Here is an 18545-nt window from a genome sequence, read left to right on the forward strand (position 1 = left end):
CATAGCTCTCTTTGCACCTCGTGTCTAGGCTCTTCTCAATCGACACTCCATCCTCCATAGATAAAGACCGGATCCACAAGAGCCTTCAGAGCTGGTGCCAGCAACCCCTGTGGCTAGTGGGTACAGGGCTGAATGGCTGTGTTGTTTCAGCTTCTGCTTTCATACCGTTTGAGTCATATCCAAACCCATTGGCTCCTGAAAGGTCGCCATTAGGCCTGACTTTCAGTAACTTTGCCAGTAAGCAGCACCTGTGAACATAGCCAATCAGATAGAGCTGCAGGGCTGCTTGGCAGAAGGCCTACCTAGCTCTGCTGATGCATGTAAGCCAGGTCTGTGGGTCCTATCATCTACAGGTAGGGATTTGATAGGGTACTTACTTGTATTTTATATTAATTAAGGGTAAAGAGACTCAGAAACCAGATCTCCTTCTGTCTAAAGCTATCCCATGCTCCAGAAGAGGGTTAGTGATCTAGAAGTGAGCACCTAGGTCAAGACCTTACGGGTGCTTCATTTATGAGATCTCACAATAGCCCAAGAGTGTCTGTATCATTGGATCTGATGACTGGGCATAATTCCTCACTCCAGGCACATCCTCTCTTAGAGCATAGGCTACCCTGGAATATGATGGAGTTTTAAAAAATGGAGGGACACTGAACACTATGCTCAGTTAATCTGCTTGTTTTATCCTCACATATCCCTGACAAGCTGGATGGTGTTAGGAGATTCACTTGACCTTCCTGGCCTCAGTTTCCACCACTGCAAATTAAAGAGGGTGATGGTGCTAATGTTGTTGGGCTATTATAAACATTAGGAGTTGCTTTAAAGGGATTTTCACATGAACTGCTATTCTTATGTGAGATACTTATATATATCCAATGGCTCATGTCATATGCATAAAGCTCTTAGAACCATGTGTGGCAGGCATATCTCAGACACCAAGCCACACTACAGTTATTACTGTTATAAAAATGAGAACTAAGAGACACCGTGTTGACCTGGCCAGTCAGCTCTTGATTGTGTTAGATATGGAGGCAGAACTAGCACTGGCCTGGGATATGCCAGCTTTAGGAACTTAAGACCTTCCAGGGCCTGGTTGAAAATACAGCTTGCTGTATCCACCCTCCACCCACCATCACAGCTCTGCTGGGTCTTGAGATTTACCCATTTCCTCCCTCTTTGTACCTTGCTCAGCTCTGTTTTTAATTGGTATCAGCTGTGTACGTGCTTATGGAGTGGGTGTGATTTCTACCCAGGCACAGTGGGATGGGTTCTGAGCACAGCTGGTTTGCATGGTCTGATATGAGGTGTCACTCTGTAGGTCACAGTGATTCAGAAGGAAGAAACCAATCGGTAGGGGTGGGGGAGGGGATTACAGCAGAGTAACTAGGTTGTCTTTATTGGGTGGAAATATGTGTTTCCCCAACATCCTGGGAGGCCCCCGGTTTTAATTAATTCTGTGCTGTATGCATGTGGCTCTCCCTGAAGAGAGTTGTCTGAAGTTTGCATGGACTTGGAAATTTACTATTTGTAATTCTGTAAGAAAGTTCCTGGGGTTGCCAGTTCCACTGCATTTACACTTGAGGGAGGCTCACACTTGAGGGAGGCTAACACATTAAGGGATGGCCCTGTAGATACAATCTACTTAGGTAGCTGACCTCAAGTGAATCTTAAAGTACTCCCACCCTACAACTAGGTCACTGCTCTTTGCTCTACTGTGGTGGCAAAAGATCAAAGCTAAGTCCCTGAGGATAGCCATGGAAGACTGGGGTACTAACCCAAGATCACACAGCTTCTAAAGGACTTGAGAGTCTATGGCGTTCTGTTCCTCTGAAATGTACACTTTCCCAAAAAAATTGACGATGTCTTTATGACACTAGTTCCTAGGAATCACACTGATGAGCACACATGCTCAGGCCTTCACTGTCCTGGCATGCTGAAGAAGGAGCTCCTGAAGGCCAAGACTTCTTTTGTCTTGAGAACCCTAGGGCAGAACCCCTTGCCCTGAGCCTTTTGTCACCCAGGCCATCAGAGGAAACTATAGCTGCAAGCTGACCTGAAGCCTAGCAATTCATGCAATGCCAAATGGAAGTAAATCAGACCAGCAGTGGCTTGGCACCTCCTCCCTTACTCAAATAGGTATGGGAAGAAAGATGAAATCAAGTCAGGCCTGACAAGAGAGGAAGCTTTTCAGGGTGGGGCAATTGTGTGACTATCTGGAGTATACCCTGGTACAAGCCTGGGGAATTCTCCTAACCCAGCAGTCAGACGGGAGACCCCTGAGCCTCCTTCTTAGGTGTAACCTCCTGCCCACACAATGGAAAAAGAAAAAGACTACTTTATGTCAATTAGCATTTAAAAAGTAAAAGCTAATGGGCAAGTCTTTGGAGGTCAGTGTTTTCATTAGACTTCCTCAAGCATACAGGCCCCTCTGGCCCAGAGTGATTCCTAAAATTCAGAGAGAGAGAGAGAGAGAGAGAGAGAGAGAGAGAGAGAGAGAGAGAAGAGGGGATAGAGGAAGAGGTGAATGGAGAGAGGAGGAAAAAGGGAGAAGGAAGGAAAGTTAGAAGCCTACTTTTTTTCATGTAGGAAAACTACAGAGTACGCAGAGAGACAAACCCAAAGTCATGAGCTGAGGAATGCCAACCTCCCTCTGCCTCCTCTCAGAGGCCTTGCTCTTAGATCATGGCTCTTTCAAGAGTGTATGCACACAGGACTTGAGATTCTAAGCTTAACATTGTCTCAAACTCCATATGCACTCTGTCAAAGGAGCTTACGAATTTTAAGAGTTCCCTCTGAAACTGACAACACTTTCCCATCACCAAGCCTCTAACCCTTCCTAATGTTCATTATTAAATATTTGAAGCACAAAGTAAGGGAATTGTACAATGTCACAGCAGTACCCACTGCCCAGATTTAACAAGTACCACCATCAATCATGGTCCTTTCCTGTGGGCTATTATAGAACTGAGTTAAATATCTCTCCAGAGAAGTCAGACTTACCCTCAGTGTTGGATAGTGGTCTCTCCAAAGGTGCAGGTGTGGATTTCATGCTGTTCCCCATCTCTTTCTCTCCTCGAGATGTGGAAGGTCCTGGAAGCCTGCAGTAAAAGAGACACACACGCAGAGTGAAGCGCACCCACAGCTCCCTGAGTGGAGAGTGACCTAGTTCAGAGCGCATGGTGCATCATTTCTCAGGCAGCCTGCTTCTTGAAAGGGGGCTGTTTTTTATGTCAAGATGCAATTCATGAGTGTTGGTGACAGAGGCACAGCTCAAATTCTTTTATCAAGGGGATGACAGAGAAAAACCACAGAGAAGGAAGTTGCTAGCAAGTGCTGTTGGTGGCAAAAGTTTCCATTCCTCCACACCACTGCTGAGCAGAGAAGGGGGTGCTGGAGAAGTTGAGTAGTATCATAAGTAGCCCCAAAGAAGCTGTGCTCACAGACCCCTGCCAACAGTTCTCATGGTCCAGGAATTCAGGACACACCACATTTAGAAGGTAAAAGGCTTCACAGTCTGAAGGTGTAGGGGCAGGGCCAGAACATGCTAGGGCATTTTTCTTTGATTCTTTCTTGTCTGTTTGAATTTTCATGCCCATGTTAACAAAGACTTGCAAAGCCAGATTCATGACTGAAACTTCATGACTTCTTTGGAGTATACTTTCCAGGCTGCCAAACAGAGTCACCTCGACACTAGCCTTGATAATGGCAAACCCTTGTGTCCGTAAGAAAACAAACCCCAAATAGGAAATGACTTGTCCCAAGCCACATACAGGTAATGGACAGGCTGTCTCATTTGCCTCATGATGGGCTTTCCAGGAGTCCCACACAGACTGCTATGCTGTAGCTCTTTTTTATGAACTGACATCCCCTGACAAACTGTTAATGTTTTCTTGCCTGCTCTGGGGTGGGGGGTGGGGTTGGACATCTATTGGGTATTTGCCACAAAACTGAGTTAAAACAGGTGAAACATAGTTCATGGCCTGGCTGGACATCATCATGCTGACAAACATTCAAATCCAGGGACTTTGGACAAGTATTTTTAAAAGAGAAGAAAGTCTTACAGATGCTGTGTCTTCCAAGATGACGGAAGCACAGAGAACATGGCCATAAGTCTAGACAGAGTTTCCACTTCCAGGAAAAGGAGAAGAAACTGGCCAATCTCTAGGCTGAGAGGAAACACACACACCAAACAGAAACATTCTACCTGTTCTGAGTGTACAACGTGGGTCAAGGTCACATGAGTTTGAGACTCTGGCTTCAGATCACATATCTATATTCTGTGTGTGCAGCCAGTCTCCAGCCACGGGGCCAGCTCCTCAAATGCCCTTCACATGCTGAGAATACCATAAGTCAAAATTATATTTTATACCAAACCTAGACCATAAAAGTTCAGCAACACAGCGCCCTGTACAGAATCTGATGGGGATCTTAGCTCTATCCTGCTGTCCATCATTAGGAGAGAAGACTGAACCACAGATATGAGCCTAGGAAAAAAATCAGAATTCAAAAGTCAAAGTACAACCTCTACTGAGTACATGTGGCTTTTGAGCTACTGTTAAGCTTAAAATTTCAAGTCCTATGTGTAAACATTCTCGAAAGAGCCATGCTCTGAGAGCAAGGCCTCTAAGAGGAGGTAGAGGAAGGTCTGCTCTCTATCCTAACTTTCAAGACGGGGAGACAGGAGTTAGAACTCCTCATCTTTTAGGAAGCAAGGAGAATGATAGGGTCCAATGCCTAGGGGTCAGCCTTGAAATCACGTACGCCCCAACAACAAAAATGGACCTAACAGTTTATATATACATATATTTACATATATATATTTACATATATCATTATTCACTTATATTTCACTTGCTAATTGAAATTAGGGGTATATGTGATTTTTGTTACACCCTTATTTCACCCACTTGGTAAAGAATGTATATACCACAAGACAAAGTGAAAACAGTGAAATTTCCAACATATTACAATGTCATAAATTTCCTTTTTCTTTGAGGAAAAAAGATTTCTCGATCGATAGTGAGTGCACAGTTGTACTCTAAAAAAAAATCTTTAAATTTGGAATAGGTAATGACTTAACCTCTCCCCTGCCAGCACAGTGGACAGTGCTAAGCTTCTAACCCATACCTGACCCTGAGCCAAGGGTTTCAGAAAGACAGCACCTACTGACCAGAGACAGTACAGTGCCTGGCATTCAAACTCTTCCCAGTTCCCTCCCAGTTCTTGAAGGATGCAGGAAGGGAGGAAGGATGCCAAGCTGGAAACAAACATTTTTTTGTTCACATAGGAAGACTACAATGCACACAGAGACAAACCCAAAATCACAAGCTGAGGAACACAGGGTGAGCAGCCTGATCCTAGGCCTGGGGCTTAGCTCTTACCTCACTTTCCTGGTTCTGAAGTGTTATCCTCTCTTGCCTTCTCCTGACAAGAGGGCTGAAGATCCCCCTCAAACCACCAGCTTCCTGTCATCTCCACAGCCCATAGCATCACACCACTTCACAGAGCCTCCAGGAAGGAGTTAAGTCACTACTTCCAAGCTTTTCTTTGAGAAGAGTGGCAATCCCCAGAAGGAGGAGAGCCAGGGCCTCCCAGAGGAAATAACTGAGCAATTTGATTTAATCCGTGACAGTTTTCTATAGTGGCGAGAGGTGGAGAGAAGGTACAAGCGACTAATTGCTTCTAGGAACAATAAGAAAAGGGCAGAACAGAGCTAAGTTAATTAACACTGGCTCTGCCCATCTCTGCCTCCCCCACCACTTTCTCTGTGGAATGCTTCCTCCTCCAGGTCCAGGTGGAAGGACTATAGTGGCTTGTCACCTCCCTCCAGTCTTGACATGAAAGCTATTTTCTGTGTGCCCTTTATCCTCAGTTTCCACTTCTGAAAAATGAGATGAATAGGAGAGTAACTGTCTCCAGAGAGCGAGCCTTTTAACCCCACTTCATTCTAGCAATCAGAGCTCTATGGCTCTTGGAAGATGATTAATAAGAGAAAAAAGCCATCATCATTTTTACAAAATCCCACTGGAAGGAGTACAAATTCTGTCCTTATATTCTTTAGAATGGAAGGAAGGTAGGCGGCATGTGCCAGGCTACCTTCTCGCCAGAATCTCTGAGAGCAGACACTTCTGTTTTATTGTAAGAGGGGTGGTCAGGGGCTGGCCCAACTTCTTGGGTTCCCATGTAGAAACTCCATCTTTCTTGACTTAAGGCAGCATGCCCTCTGCTGTGTCCATGCTGTTCTCTAGATGGCATTGGACAGTGCGTGTCTTCCCACTGTTTGAGTGGTTTAGAGGGAGAAATATCCCAGGTCTTTGCTGGAGCTGTCATAGGGTAAGTGTCCTCTGCAGTTCTTTTCCCTGCTCAGCTCCAGCCCTTTCCACTGTGAGTCTGCATCAGTGCAAGGGGTCTGACAGCTCCCAAGTCTTCTACTCTGATGGTATCCCACAGTAGAACTATATGTGTTTCCTACATGGCAAACTTACCACCCATGTCTGTCTGTGGAAAGGAAGGGCATCTGCACCCTTTTCAGAACATCAAAGAGAAAGAACATCAAAACTTCAACCAGGGGCAAGGTGGGAGTACACCCTGGAAGTCACACAGGAGCCTTGGACACAGCAGGCATGAATGTAAAACCTAAGAGCCCAACCTTCCCTGTAGTAAGCTATTTCTTCTACAACATGACAGCTATAAATTCACTTATGTGGCCATCTTCTAAGGTTTGGGAGCCAGAAGCCACTAGTCAGGAACCTCAATGTCCACTCAATATGTCACCTCTAACCACAACAGTGACACATGGAACAGACACCAAGCAGATTAGTTTTGCGCTTTTCTGCATAGGGTTAAGTACTGCAATAATTATGCCTGACTGCTCACATAGTCTATGCTTGCCACATGCTCTGAGGTTTCAAGACTAGGCAGAGGTAACACAGAGGTCAAAGCAGGTCTACTGGCTCTAATGCCCACACTTTTTCTACCTCTGGGGACTTGCCCTAGCCTCCTATTCTTCTTTCTGGTCTTAGAAGACAGCAGCAAAGGAATTCTTCAGTCATGTAGCCAAAGTTGGCAATCATAAACTTTGAGGGGAACTATATATTCATACAAGGGACATGAAGTCCAAGGGGCCTGTTAGAAAAAAAATAGTCATGACTAGAAGCCTAAGCCTAGAAACCCACTATGAGAAGGATAAGGGACAGAAGAGAGATCAGTGAAGGCTTAATGCTACCTCAGTTCAGGGGGAAGATATGAAAATAATTCCAGACTTGCCAGCGCTTAGAACTGCAACACTATAGGTCAGAACAAAACAGAAGATGGTGACTATCCTAATGGTATATATATGGTCTTGCAACATAGCCAGGCTAGCCTAGAACTTTTGACCTTTTCTTTGCCTGAGACTCTGGAATATTGTAGTTATGGGCATTTATTACAGCGATCAACTTCATTAAAATGAAACCAGCCTATGCATACACTGAATATATCAACATAGCACTTGAACCTTTCTCAGGACTTCCCAAGGACTCTCTCTGGGTGTGAGTGATATCATAGGCAGATTCTTAAGTTTCTGATAGAAACATCTCTGGAGTCTCCACACTTGCCTTATGTGCATGAATTTGTTTTGTGCTTCAAAGCTGGTCCAAACTCAGAGAGCCTCACAGGTGGGTCTGCAGAGCAGGGTTACTACTAACTAGTCCAGGTCCCCACTCACTGTCTACCTGTCCTCAGGCCACTTTTTTTCCTCTGGGCCTCCACAGTCTGCTCTTTTCTCCTGATTTAAGATACAAAAGTATGCTCCACAAAGTTGTCTGAGAAATAAATTGCTATGCATAAATAAAGGAGTAAAGTGTTTGATTATTGGTAGCCAAAAAACTGTGCCAAATGCCAGTTCCTTTGATGTGCCAGAGTCATTAAATAGCTCACTGTGCCAGTTGGGCAAATCACTTGCCCTTTCTTGGCTACACTGCCTCATCTACCCACCTCCACCCAAAAGGCATGACTGGTCTCCCTGAGACTTGTTCAGTGATGCCTGGGGTCTAACAATTTGCCTCAGGGAAAATAGAAGCTGTCACTGGGGCTTAGTGCCGGGCTCCTCTGAGAACCTGGCAGGATATCCTGGGGCACCCCACCACATCCTGGCCTCAATTGGCAGGTGTCTTTCCCTGAACGGGTATGCCGGGGCAGCCCACCCTATGACCCCATCATTCCTTGTCTACTGCTCAGTCCTGCTGTCCATTTCTGTTTCCTGCATAGAGAGAGGGGGCTGGGCCATTGCGTCTATCTCCTGGGGCACCAAGTAAGGTCAAAACCTACATACCCATGATGGTACCTTGCAATCAGCCATTGTGTGCCTAACTCACAGCCAGAATGTAAAATCCTACTGGGAGAATGACTTGGGGTCCTTCTAGACATGTCAACTCATACCGCATGGACTGCAAGAGGTCACAGCCAGCTATGAATGTAGTAGAAACTTACTTAAAACATAACCCTTTTTTTCTTTTTTTCTTTTTTTTCGGAGCTGGGGACCGAACCCAGGGCCTTGCGCTTGCTAGGCAAGTGCTCTACCACTGAGCTAAATCCCCAACCCCCATAACCCTTTTTTTTGATTGTATGTTTTTTGAGCATGATTATAGGCATTGCTTTACAATGTGGGAAGTATTGAACATGCCTAGTCCAATTTCGCTCAAGCCTGTTGTTTTGAACATGTTATTTTGAAGGAAGTTTTCCCAATTCAAAGAAGATCAAGGCAAGTTGCTGTTGACTAACCATTTCACATGGAGATTTGTAAATATAGGTCCAGTTATAGGAGAAGGACCCTGAGAGAGACATTCGGGGAGAAGCTAGCATGTGCACAGAAATCTGGGCCCCAACACTAGCAAGTCTGTGATTTCTTCACAACATCACGTTTCCCAGCAAAAGTTCCTTTTTCATTTCATTCATACATGTGACTCACCAGCGTTACTCACAAACTTACCATCAAGATAGAAATCTGAGTTGTGCTCAATGTAATATGCACAGATGATGACCCCTTCCTTGTGAGTCAGCCTGGCTAGGATCTCAGGTCAAGTAGGACTCAGACAGCTGCTCTTCCATAAGTCCAAGGCAACCATCACAGTTAAGAGACTGCTCTGGGCACTGCCCCAAGCTGGGTTCTGACTCTAAGCTGTTGACCGAGTATTAGATCATGACTGTCCCCTTGCTGATTTATTTCTGTATTGTTTCTTCCTCTCTCAACCCCAGAGCATAATCCTCAAGGAGATCAGAAGCAGATAAAACAAAAACCGCAGTGTGCCAGCCAACCAGAGCCACTTGCAATGTCCTGGTCACCTTTAGCAATTAGTGCTGAGAAATTCTCTAGTTTGAAGTATTTGATAACCTTTGTGATGTAAAATGGCATGCTATGACCTAGTATTGGATTCCCACTTTACATCCCTGGATGTGTAAGCCCAATGGGCCTCCCAGCAGTACCAGTTAGCTCTGGGACACTAAATCCAACAGTCTAAAATTGACAAAATTCTTTAGCCTGTATTTATTATACAGTGTAATTGGTTTATATTGCATCCATTGAAGTATGTCATGTGCTTTGACAAGATTTTCTTCTATTACCCTCTCCTGTCCCTTTCTACTGTCCTTAGACAGTTTCCTTTCTTTTCCCCAATTTTTGTCCCCTGTGCCTTCATGGCCTGCTTATGTGTATGGGTATACATATACACTTACATGTGTGGGTATACATGTATGAATGTGAGGGGGAGAGGGAGACACACACACACATACACACACACACACACACACAGAGAGAGAGAGAGAGAGAGAGAGAGAGAGAGAGAGAGATCTAGGTTTCACACAAGGGGAAGATCATAATATTTGCTTTCTAAGTCTGGCTTATTTTGTTAATATATTGATCTCAAATTGCATTTTCCAAAGACAGCATAATCTCATTCATCTTTATAGCTGAATAAAACTGTTGGCTGTGTGGATGGATGGATGTGTACAACATGTTCTTCACTGCTCTGTTGATGAACACCTAGGCTTGTTCCTTATCTTAACCATTGTTTATACTCCCCCAGTAAACATAGTTATGCAGATATCCATGTTGTTTACTGACTTGGAGTCCTTGGACCCACACTCAGTTTTGGTACAGTTGTACTTTAACTTTTTTGAGGATTCTCTCTCTCTCTCTCTCTCTCTCTCTCTCTCTCTCTCTCCATATATATATATATATATATATAGTTTATCTTCCCACCAATGAATCAACAAACCTTCCTTCTAACTAGCAGTTTATATGGAAGCCCTCCTGCCCCAGACATACTTCTTAGTTTGCAAAGGAAAGGAGACACTGAGTTCACTGAGCAGCCACTGTATTGAAGGTCTCTGTTATGCTTAAAATGCTCTGATTTATTCAATACCCAGAATGTTCACTTGACAAATGAGGAACCTAATCAGGGAAGAGGTCAACTTTCAGGGCATACATTTTCTTACTCTCGGCTCTAATTCTGTCAGTCATGTTGCTCCCAGAAAAGAGGCGTGCTAGTGCTTTATGAACTTGGTTTGCTTGAGATGCTCTGCAGAAGGAACAGAGGCCTGCTGTGTCTGCTGCATCTGACCACTGGAAGCCAATTCCTCATGCACAGTGCCTAACCAGAGATCTGGTTCTTAGACTCAGACTCTGTTGTGAAATCATCTGAAGAGTGACTGCCTGTCGTGAAGATGAGTTAAACCAGTCTCCCCTAAATTTTACTTTCCATATATTACATCTTTAGCACCCAGAGTGGGCCAGCTAGAGTGAGCACTGAGCAAGTCACTATCCTTCCTTGAGAGGCCATCTGTTGCTTCATAAAAAGTAGGCAGACCAGATGGAGGACATCCTATGTTCATCACAGGCTGATGTGAATGCTTATGAGTTTCAGTGGCCTAACACACAGCAAGAATGGTTATGGGCAAAGGTGAACATACATGCAGGACTTCTGATGTCTCTATATTCAAAATACCATCTCCTTTGACATCCATAAATCTAGACCTTTGGCATTTTTTTTCAGAAAACTGAGACCAGAGAAATCATTCAACTTATCTCTGGTATTAGTGGGCTGCTCAGAAATAGGGGCAGGCTGTGAACCCAGCCAAACATCTGCTTCCAGGGCTGGCTGCCACTTCTGATACCTTAGAGCATTAGGAAATGGCAGAGTGTAGCATGAAGCAATACCGCCCCAGGACAACTTTCTGAGGATGGATACAAGTACTCTCAACTAAAAAGAAAAATGTGATCCTTCATGTATCTGGTGCCTAATACATGTACAATAATTACGTGTAATAAATGAAGATGTAAATTTTGCTAGGAATGTAAAATGCTTAGTCTGGTGTGAGATATCTGGTGTTAGGATAGGGGAACCCCAGCCAGAAAACAATGATCACTTTCCTTTGAGATTCTCTGAGTCTCTACTTTACCTGCTTACCATATATACCCAGCCTTTTAGCATAGCCCCCAGCTGTCTGCTGCTTAAAGAATTGAGACTCGCCAAGGCTAATAACAGAAGTAAGACACTGTGCCCTTGAGCCCCACATATAGCTGTAGCTGGAATTACTGTATTCAAGTATGTTCCTTCCTGAATGGCTCTCAGTTGGGAGGAAGTGGTTGGGACATGATGTACTTAATTCCTCTTCAGAAGTTTGGGGTGAGAGAGGAAGGGAGTCTGCCACATGGTATGACTCCAGTATGTGTGTACTGAGGGAACAGATGTATAGATGGAAGGATGGGTGAATAGATGGATAGATATACTGGTGGATGGATGGATAGATGGATGATAAGGTAGATGTCTTGACATATGAGTGGGTGAATGAATGAGTGGGTGGAGGGATAAATAGAACAGAGGAAGAAAGGGAAGAAAGAAGGAAGGGTAGATGGATGGATGGAAAGATGGGTGGGTTGGTAGATGAGGAATGGATAGACAGACATGTTTACAACAAGAGGTACTCATATATCCGCCCTTCAGGTGACTAACAAATGGTCTGATTTGCTGAAGACTCTTAATGAGGCTTTTTAATCCAATTTCATGGCAGAATTGCAGTAAATAATTTCCTACTTAATAGGAAATAAGACATTACCACTCAGTCACCTTTATGAGTGCAGAAGATAGATGAACGTGGTCTGAAATAAGTAACTTATGAATTTAAGGACATTCTGTCATCCACAGCTTCCCCAGCCCAGAGAAGCAGAGATTTCTCTCTGATAGGAACATCTGTTGAGATAGGTGTCCACTGATAAGGCTTCCTTCTGTCCAGTGGAGCAACAACAACAATTTGTCTTCAGAAAAGAGAGAAGGAGCCCCATGTCTTGACTTTGAAGTTCGCTCTCCCCATATTTAACACTACTAGAAATTTTCTGCTGAGAATGTCTGTGTAATTAGGCAGGCTTCGCCTGGCTCAGAAATGGCATTAACAGCTAGCTACTAAGCTACATGTTGCATATAATGGGCACTTCTTACAAACATCACAGAAATTAAGCTTCTTCTAATAAAGGAAAAAAATAAGCAGACTTTCAGAAAGGCAAAGGAATTTGCCCAGAGTCACACAGTCCTCTCAAGGCAAAGCTGAAATGCCTTCCTAGGTACTTCGATCTGAGCTCTAATAGAAAGGAGATATCCAAGTGGATTTCAGTGTGTCTGTCCCACAAATTATCACTACACTTCTAGAGTGTGCTAAGGATCTTAAATAGCATCCAGTGACTGGAAAATATGTTCCAACAGAAGTTGCCAGAACTCCTATCCCTCCCACTACAACACAGCACAGTTGAATAGTCTTGCAATTCAGCATCTTCTAGCAACCCTCAAAAGGACAATCTGCAGACTATGGGATGTTAAACACAAAAGCACCACTGTCAACAAGATCTTTGTCCTTAGTCCTTGCCCTCACCAAGACTCTTCCTTCCCCTATAAAGGTCCTTAGAGCTCCTAGCTTCATGTATCTCTGAACCAGCTAAATGACTCGAATAAATCAGTTAAACTTTCTGAGCCTCTTTTTTCACTAGTCAGAAGTGAAGAACAATTGTGTTCTGAAAGTTGACTGAAAGTAACTTAAAATTATATTTAACACACTCACTCTGCACAGCAAATATCTGTTCAGACCCCATTCAGAGGCCCCAGGAGGGCCATTCTGAGGCCCAAGATTGTTCTCCAACACCAGTTTCTCTCAATATGCAGGTCCCCACTTATCATGTACCACAGCACATTGCTTAGGAAATTTTGAATTTCCAGCATTTCTTTCATTTATAACATTTCATGATTTCAAAATTTATATGAATTGAGTGTTGGTCTTCTCTTTAGCCCTCCCTCTCCCATCTGTCTACTTCCTGCTTAGATAATTGCGATTATCTGTACCACTTTCCCCAGGAATTTTAAACTACCAGCCTCCACATGGCCCAACTACTGTCATTCAAGGCCTCTGCATTTTTAGACATATGGCTGGCTGACAGCCCTCACTAGACACCTACCATGTATCTGGGCCTATGTTGGACACTATGCATATGCATATGCTGCCTCAGTTCATCTAACCAACTTTTGTGTGCTCTAGGCAGCACTGTTTCCATTCCGTAGATGAGAGCACAGGGGTCTACAGTAGTTTAAATGACTTGCTCACAGGCGATATAGCTGTCACATCCTAGATGTTTCCTGGGTCAGAGTGCCCCTGGCAAGAAAACAGGCTGCCCACCACCCAGCACAGCACCTTCCCCTTTGTGTGCACTTTCTCAGCATCCTCTGAGCAGTCACAGTGCTGAGGAAGTTCTTCACTAGGACTTTTCCCTGATCGATTTCAGGGGTCCTTCTTTAGCTCCCCAAAGCCTAGTCCTAACGGCTGTACCTCCAGAGGTCTCCTAAAGTCTGTCCTGACTCTGTCCCAGCCACAGTTCCCTGAGTACCTTCAGATGCAGACCATGGCCTCTTCCTGGGAGCTCACAGTAGACAGTCAATGGGTTGAGGGGCACCAGTTCTCATCAGCTGCTGCTGCTGTTCCAGGTTGAGTGGACCACACGGGCTCCAGTGGGAGTGTAGGCAAAGCCCATGTTATCAAGCAGGCTGCAGAGTTGTAGTTGCTAAAGGGCCTCACACTTCCTCTGTTGAAACAAGGAAGGCAAAGGCATGGGGCTGGTAGGAGGGCAGGTTCCTGTTTTCACTAACCACCCAAAGCCGACTTCTCTCTACAAGGACAATGGGGAAGAGAAGGGACGCACTAATTCCTTTACAAAGCACTTGAGAATACAGCCAGCTTGACTGTAAATTGCCAGGGCTTATAGAAACACACTCTCTTTCCCTCTCTTTTTCTAATTAAAAGGCAGATGGGGCTGTGAATTTGCCCGTTTGTGTCCCCAGAGCTTTCTGGGTCCAAGGAAACTAAGGATAGGTCACTGCAGCTTTTCTATCCAGAGTTTCTTCATTTTCACAGCTCTCTTGTGTCACTATAGAAGGGACCTAGAGCAGTCCCTGGAGCTGTGCTCTTCTATGGGCCTGTTTCAGTTGCCCGGGACCAAAGACAGAGGACAGATATTCCCCTTGGCAGAGCTACCCAGCAGAGCCGGGGCACAAAACCTACATCCACTAAGGTACTGCTAGAAGAAATTAAAATGGCTCTTTAGACAGAGCTTAACAGGCAAAAGGGAGTGATGGCAGACTGGAGCAAGGCATTATCCTTGAGGGAGCCCAGATTTAAGGAGGAAGAACTAGAAGCAACCAAGTTGCCCTGTCAAAGTGATTTTAACTAGAGGCCTCCAAGTTCTAATCTGTCAAATGGATGAGACACCCAGGCTCACACTGGACATGGATGATTGTCACAAGGATGTCACTATTATACAACACAATGATGATAGACAGCCATATGGAAGAAGGCTCTAGTTCCTAGGGAAAATGTGTGCTCACACACATGTAGGAGCATATCATTCTAAAACAGTTCACTAAAATGAATATACTCAAGAGAAAGGGGAAGGGAAGGTGGGGTTAGGCAACTTCCATGAGGACTCAGATGACTGGATGTGCACACATTGCTCTGTTTCAAAATTTCCCATCGTTTGAAATTAGAATATAAAGTGTCTTTATACTATATATTGTTATAAATGCAAAAAATATCATTTCATAATGTGTGAGTCTGTACCAGGGGAACCTATGTGCGTGATGCTGGGTAGGAGAGAAGCCTATTTCTAATGAGAAAATGACAGACAGTAGTGCCTATAGGCCACTCTCTGCCATTCCCATTTCTAAAAGTTAAAACCCCTCAGAGAGTTCAGTGATTTCACACAGTCCACAGCTAGTCCTCACAGAGCCAGAGCAGAGTCTGGGGCCTATGATCCAAGGACCCCACCCAACGAGTCCAATGTAGACCTCAAGACAGTCATTTAGAAACCTTGCTGGGTGTCCTTTGCAAATATAAATTACAAACAGTGCGGCAGCATCTAAATTTAGTACTTGCTGTGTACTAGACAGATTCAGCTGGCTTGTGAAAAGCCAGCTCTGTGCAGAGCATGCTGGGAAGGTAGCAGGCAGATAGTGTAGGAACTTTGTAGAGTGGCCTCAGTGAGGAAGAGCAAGCAAGCAGAATCAGCTGAAGTGGGGCTTTCCCCCACATGCACCGAGGAGTGACAGAGCTCTAGAGGGAGGGACATCCAGAGAGACAGGGGTAAGGACTTTTAAAGCATCTATGTAGAACCCCTCCTGCTTACATGAATTCATTCCTGTTTCTGGCATTCCTTCTCTCAATATGGCTGGCCATCCAGTCACTGGGATTCAGCCAGGATGTTAAGCCAGTGACAGTCCTGCCCAACCTGAGCCTCGCTTACCAGAGCCATTGGATAGAGACATAGAGGGCAGCCCACATTTGCAGTGCTGCTCTAAAAGAGACACAGTGATCTCTGAAGCAGATGTCCACAGGCAGTGGTGGTTGGGGACAAGGTATATGTGGGGTCATTGAGTTGTTATTTTAGGGTTCAGATAGCCTCAGAACAAGTGGAGTGAGAGGTTCATACAAAAGAAACTACTCTTGTGACCATGTAAGTCTGAGGAACAGCAATGGCAGAGGGAAACAAGCAATCAATAGAATCCCAGTTCTGAACTCAGACTCACAGGGTCAAAGTCTGTGGGAGGGCAGAGGTCCTACAGAGGAAAACCATGTTAGTTTGCCGCAAAGGCCTCTGCTTCTGCTCGGGCAGTGCCCTGAATACCCTTCTGTGGTCTATCTTGCACCCTGTACCTCAGAAGTGTATCCGCCATCCTCCCTTAATCCACTGAGGATGAGAACACTGTCATTTATCCAGGTGTGTGTTCTGAGATTTATTCAGTCGTTCACTGGCCTTTTGTAGCACTCTATATGTGCCAGGCACTGTGTGTGCTCAGTACTATGTACCAGTAAAATGAGGTCCTGTCCATAGGGGATACCTAGTAAAATGTTCTTTGCAGTTGCCCAGATCCAGCATAAAATGGGTCACTCCCAGATGCTGAACACTAGGTGGGACTGCAAACTTTTATATCCATTCAGAATGGGCAGCAAGATGGCATAGATAGATCTACCCATCTTTGTCCTTGAGTTTATAATCTAGTAAAGAAGATGGGGCCACCTGCTAAAATCAACAGACTAAATGCAGATTAAGTAAGGAGGGAGCTGGAGAACAACCCAGAAGACTCCTGGGCTCCAGTTCTACAATGCATTGAGATTTAGCAGGATAAAGCTAGATTTCATCCATACAATAGAGGGTCCTCTAAGGTCTTTAATATCTGGAGTCAGCACAAAAGATAAAGATAGATGACGGCCTTCCAGGAGCCTCAAACTAAGTGTGTGGCCAGCCAGGCTGAACTGTATTAACAAATGACAGCTACCTCTCAAGAGGTCACAATTTAGGCCCACAAAGGCACTCAGGCCATCTGTGTCAGATTTCCAGAGGGCTTTGCAAATTAATTAGATATTAGTTATACAAATAAACTGCAACAGGGAGATACCAAGCTGTTAGCCACAAGTGAGCCAAAGATCTCTCAGTGAAGTGGGACAGTGTGATTTCTTCCCTTGCTATAAGGGACAAGACACCATGTCATGGGTCAGCTGCCACAATCCCCAGCTAGAGCTGGCAGCCTCCTAACTGGAACAATTCACAGCTCATTTCTTTGGATTCAGTTCTCCTGGAGGCGTTAGGCTCAGCAGGAGATAAGCTGTAAAGCAATTTGGTGTTTCATGGCAGGTATGTGAGACTATCAGTAAATCCCCAGTCTGTGGAGTTTAGGATTTATTTTCCTTCTTTTTCTATAGATGTTGGGGAAAATAGATGATGAGGAATCCAAGCTCAAGAACCAGGAAGCACCCCTTGAGTGAAAAGAATCAGGTACTAATGTACTTGATTAGGCAGCTCAAAAGCATGTAGATGCCTTTCCTGCCTGTGTGGACATCCTCCCTCCTGCAGATGTATAGTCCTCCTGGGCTACCCAGAGGTCACCTCTCCCTAGAGCTCCCCAACCAGAAATGAAACCTCCCTTTTTGATACTCTTGGGAGCTGTATTTGCAACACAGGACTCAAAGTCAAGATATGGAGTCCAGTTAACTACAGGCAGGGCTGTATGACCTTGTGCGGATTTTCAAGTTTCTCACAGAGCATAATATAGTACTTCTTGCTCCTTAGCACTCTTGGGGAAATAAACATAAATCTCCTAGTGTTCTATAAAAACATCAAAGGCTCCATTTCTGTGGACCCTTGGAAAACCCAAGGCAGGTCTGACACATGGACACTGGAGGCAGTGAGTCTAACAAATAACCAGTGAACCTACCCTGAGCAGGTGACCCACAAGTATCCACCAAGTGAATGGGGAAAAGAGACTGTGCCTGGGGCACAAAGGCATTTTTATTTATTTCCTCTTAGGCTGTCTTTCCCATGTAGGGATGGGTAGACAGTTCCATTTCTCAGGAGGTACAAGTTCTGCTTTGAGATTGGCTTAGAGTTAGAGAAGTGGCTTGTGGGGAGATCTGAGTACACCCACTGCAAACCATTTCCAAACCTATGTGTGTCATCAGGCACTGTTTTTGCAGGAAGACTCCTGGGACTAATAGTTCCTCAGCAAAAGAAAAAAGTAAAAGCTCTTTCCCATGGCTGCCTCTGCTTAGGAAGGTGGCAGAAATACCTAACTCTGTACAACCCTGTCCTTTTGTCCTTGCTCAACTAAACCCACCAATGTGCCTCCAGACCTTGTGTGGTTCTCAGCTCCATATGAATAGTATACTAACTTCTAAATGTGTTAGCTTGAAAGTCACCATCTGTCCTAGATCTGACTCAGACACTTATCTGTTGAAATAGTTGTGATGGAGCCTCTGTAGGGTAGTGCAGGGCAGAGCTAGGAGAGACAGGGCTGCCACTTGATCTACCTTCTAGAGCTAACCTTGAGTGGAAGAGCATACAGGAGACAAGCACGATAAGGCAGCATGGGGGGGGTGCTCTCGTGCACAGGCACCCCAGAAGAAGCATCTGGCAAGGCTTTGGTGTCCAAGACTAACCAGGGGTTGATGTTTTAAGGAGATTTTTAAAAGTTGGAGAATTT

The 18545-nt window shown here is 44.7% G+C and overlaps 2 protein-coding genes across 5 annotated transcripts in view; one reads left to right on the plus strand and one right to left on the minus strand.

Moving 5' to 3' along the window:
- Tg (thyroglobulin) overlaps window positions 1-18545 on the plus strand; it is a 184898-nt gene that overhangs the window by 133847 nt on the left and 32506 nt on the right. The window lies entirely within an intron of this gene.
- Window positions 1-18545, minus strand: part of Sla (src-like adaptor) — a 50374-nt gene that overhangs the window by 17729 nt on the left and 14100 nt on the right. Inside the window, exons 2-3 of one of the 3 annotated variants that reach the window (XM_039079357.2) lie at window positions 13904-14098; window positions 3001-3098 (exon numbers count right to left, since the gene is read on the minus strand). In XM_039079357.2, the coding sequence (XP_038935285.1) occupies window positions 3001-3061 (61 nt within the window). In that variant the 5' untranslated portion in view covers window positions 3062-3098; window positions 13904-14098. Of the gene's footprint in view, window positions 1-3000; window positions 3194-13903; window positions 14099-18545 lie in introns of those variants that run through there. The other 2 variants (XM_063263691.1, NM_178097.3) reach the window with 2 other exon arrangements.

This window comes from Rattus norvegicus, chromosome 7 (assembly GCF_036323735.1).
Source record: "Rattus norvegicus strain BN/NHsdMcwi chromosome 7, GRCr8, whole genome shotgun sequence".
Taxonomy (NCBI): domain Eukaryota; kingdom Metazoa; phylum Chordata; class Mammalia; order Rodentia; family Muridae; genus Rattus; species Rattus norvegicus.